This window comes from Chaetura pelagica, unplaced genomic scaffold (genome assembly GCF_000747805.2).
Source record: "Chaetura pelagica isolate M959 unplaced genomic scaffold, ChaPel_1.0 scaffold464, whole genome shotgun sequence".
NCBI lineage: Eukaryota > Metazoa > Chordata > Aves > Apodiformes > Apodidae > Chaetura > Chaetura pelagica.
In genome coordinates this window covers 24,917-31,239 of record NW_009952981.1, presented here as the reverse complement: position 1 = coordinate 31,239, position 6,323 = coordinate 24,917, and the positions used below count along the sequence as shown (strand labels likewise).

General features: G+C 49.6%; 1 protein-coding gene across 1 annotated transcript in view; it reads left to right on the top strand.

Annotated features, from left to right (window-relative positions):
* ASCC1 (activating signal cointegrator 1 complex subunit 1) overlaps nucleotides 1-6,323 on the top strand; it is a 37,202-nt gene that overhangs the window by 12,903 nt on the left and 17,976 nt on the right. The window contains exons 6-7 of the mRNA XM_009996388.1: nucleotides 1,866-1,985; nucleotides 5,688-5,812. Of these exons, the coding sequence (XP_009994690.1) occupies nucleotides 1,866-1,985; nucleotides 5,688-5,812 (245 nt within the window). The remainder of the gene's footprint in view (nucleotides 1-1,865; nucleotides 1,986-5,687; nucleotides 5,813-6,323) is intronic.

The window sequence follows — 6,323 nt, the reverse complement described above, 5'->3', positions numbered from 1 at the left end:
TTCCTGCTGCTGTCCCCTGCCTGCTGCAAAGGGAGGGACGAGCTCCATCCCCTCCCTGTGCTGCCTGCTGCTTCCCTCCTGCCTCAGAGCAGATGCTGAGGTGTCCTTGACATGCATTTCTTGATGCCAGGAGCTGTGTGCTGGGAAGTGAGTGATCAGTCTGATAGGCTCTGTGCTGCTCCAGGAGCAGGTCTTGCTCACTGCCTGTTAACACTGAGCTGCAGATGTTAGGGCTTTAGCTGCAAATGTGGTTGAATGACTCTGTAATTAGTTTATCTCTGTCTGGCTTAGAAGCTGGAGGTGGCCTGAGGGATCTGTTCATTTCTTTCTTTCTGCAAAGCCTTTGCATATAGAGCACAGATCCTGGATTTATTTATGTTTATATTTATTCATGTCTTGCCTCAGTGCATGAGGAATCAGCCACACTCTGCCAGCTGATATCTGTGGGAACTAACTGCATGCCCAAAATCCATACCTCTGCCTTTAAAATGACAGCTCCAGTTCAGCTCTTGAAGAGGAATGCAAGTGTGTTTCCAGGGGATGGCTCTGCCTGCAGCATTTGGGAAGTGGCAGCTTCCTCACAAGTGGATTGAACTGAGGCAGAGAAAAATCTTGCCTTTCCATTTCCTTTAGTGTAAGGGGAAGCAACACTTGAATGGAACTAGGTTATTTCCCCCACCCCACCTAAATGAATACACTTTGAAAATTCACTTAGGCTCCCCTCCACCCACATCAAACTTCATGAGCAGGTTTATATGTGAAGGTGGATGTGCCCTTTTTGACCCTTTTTGGAAGAGGTGGTCTCAAGCACCCTGGGTGTGATGTGCACAGCTGAGCACTTGTGCTGCTTCCCTCCCCAGGAGCATACAGGAAGAGGAAGTGATGCTTTTTTTATTCCACCTGGGAAGCTTTGTTGAGAAGCTCCAAGGCAGTCTCTGGGGCAGCTGAACAGAAGGTTTGAGCAAAGTCACATGTGCTCACATTGTTGTGTTTATGACTTCTCCTGGCCAAGACACTCCCTGTACTTCCCACGAGACCTTGGTGTCAAGTGAGACAACTGTAGTTACTCACAGGGAGCTTTGGCTGCAGCTTGTACCTCCCTGGGGTGTTCTAGGGTTAAAGGCAAGGAGAGCAGCATGTTTGGAAGCAGATCCACTTCATGGGGTGTTTGCAGGTGTGGGGGTGCAGGTGATACCCTGTAGACATCTTGGGGTTTGCCTTCCTGCCAGAGGAGCTGATTTTCAAACAGCTCTGGTTACTTCCCAGAATTTGTAAGTGGATGCTGAGATGTATTTCAAACTCCATTCTGTATCCAGGGCTTTTCCCAGTGAAATGAATGAGCTGGAGACTTTGTGTCATGATCATTCTCTTCACAGGGAAGGCAGGAGCTTCTCTGGAATGACAGCTGATGGGTTGGTTTTTTTTGACATGTAAATGGAGATCTTGTTGAGATGGTCTGTGAACACCTGACAAGTTGACTCAATGTATGTCTAAAATATGGCATGTATGTATGTAAATGTTTTCACAGTGTTTCTTGAGACAATGAGACAACAGCAGGTGTAGCCTTTTGAGCTTTAGAAAGTAGGGAGACTTTTTGGTGGTTGGGTTTTTTTCCTACCAACAACCAAAAGAGGTGGGGAAGAGAAGAACTCCTCAGTGGAGCTCACTGTCCCTAGGGTCTGTAGAACATTTAAGTCCCACTTAACCTCCAAGTTCTGATTAGTTACAGCAAAAAAAAGGTGTTTTATATCATTCCTTTAGTAAACCCAAGCATTTAGGGTGTGCATGAAGGGTGTCACACGTTGTATTTCAAAAGCAGGTGGGGTGTCTTGCTTTTTTAACAGAAGGGGTTTCTTGTGTTGTAGCCAAATAGCTGGAGGGAAGCCCCTGACTGTGGAGCTGGCAGGAGTGGAGTACATGAATGATGACCCTGCCATGACTGATGTGCTCTATGCCAAAGTCCACATGAAGGATGGCTCAGACAGGTGAGTTCCCCACACTCCTTTCTCTCATTCCTGCAGTCATGCTGTGCCTAGAGAAGCCCTCTGGCATTTTGGTGCTGGTGGGTCCTGGTAGCAGGGCTTGGGGCAGCAGTCAGGAAAATGAAGTCATTCTTGCTTCCTGAACCAGATAAAGCAGTGATGTGTTTGCTCTTTAAATCAGTCACTGGTGGGGTGGCTGAAAGATGTCATTTGTCCCTGTAGCAGCCTGTCAGGTTGAATAATGATGTTGTGGCTCATGCAGTGATAAGATGGCCAAGGAGATACTCCTGAGATGACTTAAAAGGCAGGATAACTTGGCCTCTGCTGTCTAGTTCCCAACCTGCAATCCAGATTAATCTAGACAGCCTGGCACTTAATTATTCTTAAAACCCAGCTACACCAGAAGGTCCTCAGACAAGCATGGCTGGGTTATAGAGTTGGTTTCTGTGTCTGTGAGCAGACTGGGATGGGCCCTGGATGTGGAATGTGTCTTCTGAGCAGCTAGAGTGACATCTCAAAGCCTGGTTGGTATCAGTGCATGTGTTTGTGCTGCTTGCCACTGTGGCTGATGGAATGGAGCTGCCCAGGATGTGGCAGGGTCTCTCCAACCTTCCTCCATCTCATTTTGGGGGGTATGTCACCAGTGGCAGCACCATCTTCCTTCTTAGTGCCTCCCAGAAGACTGGGGAAACAGAAGAGCTGTTGTGCTCTGTGTTGAGATGGGTGCAGAAGGGAGATGGGGAGTAGCCAAAAGGGCTTTAGTCTTCTCTTCTGAGCCTTCCCTTTTTCTGGCAGTGCTGCCCTTTTTGGGTCTGTTCTCCTTGCTGCAGAACAGCAGGAGGTGGCAAGGGAGCCATGGAGGAGGGAGGCTGTGAGCAGGGACTGGCTCAGGGAAGAAAGGACATGTTTTAGCACCTCCTTTTCCCAAGGGCTGAGGAGACAAGGAGGAGATGGGGGCTGCTCACAACCAGAGTTTGGAGGCTGTGTTGAAGTAGGAGATCGGAAGTGGGATAAGAATATGGGTGGGAAAATGCAATGTGAGGGTTGCTGGGAGGCAGTAGGAATTGCAGTCTGTTCCTCTTCTCAGCTTTTCTACTTTGAAGTCAGTTCTGCCTTGGAAGAAGTGAGATAAAACAAATGGGGTGGGTGGAGAGCCAGGACAAGCTAGAGATCAGCCAGGAAACAGAAGTGCAGGGAGAAACAAGGCAAAAGCACAGGGGAGGAGGAAATTGGGGCAAAGTCTGGGTGACCCAAATGCCCTTTGGTTGGTGTGCTGAAGCAAGCATCCAAAGTGTCAGCTCTGAGAGCTGAGCTGTGAACCCCTCTCCTCCTGAGTCACTGAGCTCTGGACCATCTCTGGGGTGCAGTGCTTGCCAACCTGCTTGCCTCTGAAAACAACTCTGTGAGCTAGTAGAGGAATCCTCTAGAGCACAAGCAGGGCCTAAGATGAGGCAGCAAGGTCTGCCTGGGGACAGCTTGAACTGTTGGTACTAGCACTCTGGAGTGCTTCAGGTGCCAGCTGAGAACCCTCTTGGCCATGGTGCTAGCAGAAAATGTGCAGCAGGGCTGGCAGAGCTGCTTCTGGCAGGGCAGGGAAGTGAGGTCCTCAAACCCACCTTACCTTGAAAGTGAAAACAACCCCCACCCATCCCTCCAAGAAAGGGTTGGTGTCTCCTCTGGCCTTCACAAACACAAGAGGTCACACTTTGCATGGCTCCTGGGGGGCTGCCTGACTTGTCTGCTGCTACAGCTTTGTGGCTTTTTGCATAGAGAGGGCCAAGTTTTTATCCTTGGCCCAGGCCTGGTCCTGCCCTCCCCTGCAAATTAGTTCACCTGGCACTTCTCCCTGAGCTGTTAGTGAAGCTAAAAGCTTTTAGCTTTGCAAAGGGGCAAGAAGGGATTTTTGTGTTGAGGGAGAGCAGTGAAAGCTGCTTCTGCCTCCTTGGAGAGTCCAGCAGACAAGGTGTTGGGACAGAGAGTGCTTGTAAAGGGGACAAATGGACATCCCTCTGGAAAAATCAGCTTCATTTTCTGGTCTGTCAGACAGATCATTGCTCAGCAGCTCCTGCACCTCTTGCCTGCTGGAACCTGCCATGCTTTGCTCAGGGAAAGCAGGTGGAAAGCAGAGTTTCTCAGCTGCAAGGCCAGCACTAGAGACAGTGGCAGCCACGTGGTGGGTCAGACCCACCCCAGAGAGGTGTGTGCCTTCCTGTCCCGTGCAGGACATCTTGCTAGCTTTGTGTAGTTCCTGGCAGGGCTGAGGGGTGGAGTTCCTTCCTGATCTCTGGCTGATCTTGATCAGCTTAAGCTATAAAGCAGGAGATTTGATTTACCCTGACTTAGCTTGCATAACTGCAGACAGAATTAGGGGTTGGCAAGCCCTTCTGCACATAGAATGGCTCAGACTGGGAGAGGAATCATGCTCTGATGCCTCCCACATGGCAAATAATTCCCATTATAATTCATTCTAATTTGTTTTATTTCCTTGATTAACTTTATAACATAATAAAGCACCATTTTCACTTGAGCTATTTTCTGTTAATTTGTTTTAGTATTGCCTGTAATGATATTCATTTCATCTTTGTCTTTGCTGATTTAAAAAAATCACTGATGGAAAGCCAGAAAGTGGTAGAAAACCATGACAATTGGTAGTTTGGAGAGTCTCAGAATCATCACAGAGGGGCTGGCAGCCCGTGAGGGACAGGACAGAGCTGGTGGTGGAGCAGGAGCTGGCATCTGGAGCATGACAGCTCTGGGGTTCAGCCTCAGAGAGCCCATGCTCTGCCTCTCCTGCTACAGCTGAGACACCCAAGTGGTGGGACCTGGTGGAGCAGGTCTGATCCCTTGGATGCCCTGAGAAGCCAGATTTCATCTGCACAGGGTTAAACCCTATTGCTTTGTTCTCAGGGGTGGGAAGCTCTTAATCCAGCACGTCCTTGTTGCTTTTTGGCACTTTAGAAATGTTGTGGGGGGGTGGGGACAGCAGCAGCCTGGAAGTCCCTTTAGATGTAGGGATATGTGAGCACACTGCTTGGATCACCTGCTCTTGCTGCCCATCCTAGGACAGGTCTGCCCACAGATCCTGGCAGCCACAGCCTGTTCCATCCCTGACCAAGGCCAGACAAGAAGGTGACCATGAGTCCTGTGATTCTGCTTCCTCAGTAGCTCTGAAGCTGGAGCACCCAGCAGGATGTGCTGTCTGAGTCTGTGCCATCTGTCACCATGTTCTGGGCTCTCCCAGAAATTAAGCCCAGTTGCTTCTTTGGAACAGAGGATTGGAGCTTCACTCCTGGTGCAGTGTCCAGGTCAGGCAGGTCCTCCCAGAGTCAGGCTGCCTCAGCCTCCCTGGAGGTCTGTGGATCTGAGCACTTGTGAGGAGAGGCACAGTGTGTATCCTGGCAGTAGAAAGATGCATCTTTCAAGTCCCAGTAACATCTGTCACTGCCATGCTAAATCTGCTCTTCTTGGTGGAATATTCTCAGCAGAAACCATCACTGAGGAGGCTTTGCCAAACAGCCAGGACTTTTTCTTTCTGCCTTAGAGCTGAATCCTGATGGTTCTGTTCTCTTTCCACCAGAGACCAGCTCCCTTTCCCTGCCCGTGTGCAGAGACTTCATTTCACACATGCTGGAACATGAAGAGCTGACAATCCAGGGTTTCTCCTCAGCATCCACTGCTCTGTTCTCTCTCTTTTTGCCTTCCCAGATTGCAGATGATTGCTGATCAACTGGTGGGAAGATTTGTGGCCTCTGGCCTGATGCTAAAAGAATGGGACAGGGTGAAATTGCATGCTACTGTCATGAACACTCTCTTCAGGAAAGATCCAAGTGGTATGTGTCCCTCATCCTTACTGATAAATGCATTTCAAGGAATGTCTCTGAATAGGAGAAGTGCTTTTGGTGGCTTTTGTGTTTCTTTTTTTCCACGTTGGGATTTTTTTCTTCATCTCAGAAGTACCTCCAAGGTTATGGGAGGTTGTCACTACCCAAAATCCAGAGGAAAATGAAGCAGCAAGCACTAGAGCTGGAAAAGGCAGGCATGCTTTGGGCCCTTTCCTGAGCCTCTTTGTGATGGCATCACAAGCACTGGCACCCAGTGGCACTCACAGGATGTGGGCTAGAGGGGTGTGCATTCCATGGGAAGTCTTGGGTTCTCTGTGCCCCCAACATTAGACTGGAATTCACAGAACCACAGAGTCTTAGGGGTTGGGAGGGACCTGGAAAGCTCACCCAGCCCACCCCCCCTGCCAGAGCAGGGGCACCCAGAGCACATCACACAGGAACGTGTCCAGAGGGGTTTGAATGTCTCCAGAGAAGGAGACTCCACAGCCTCTCTGGGCAG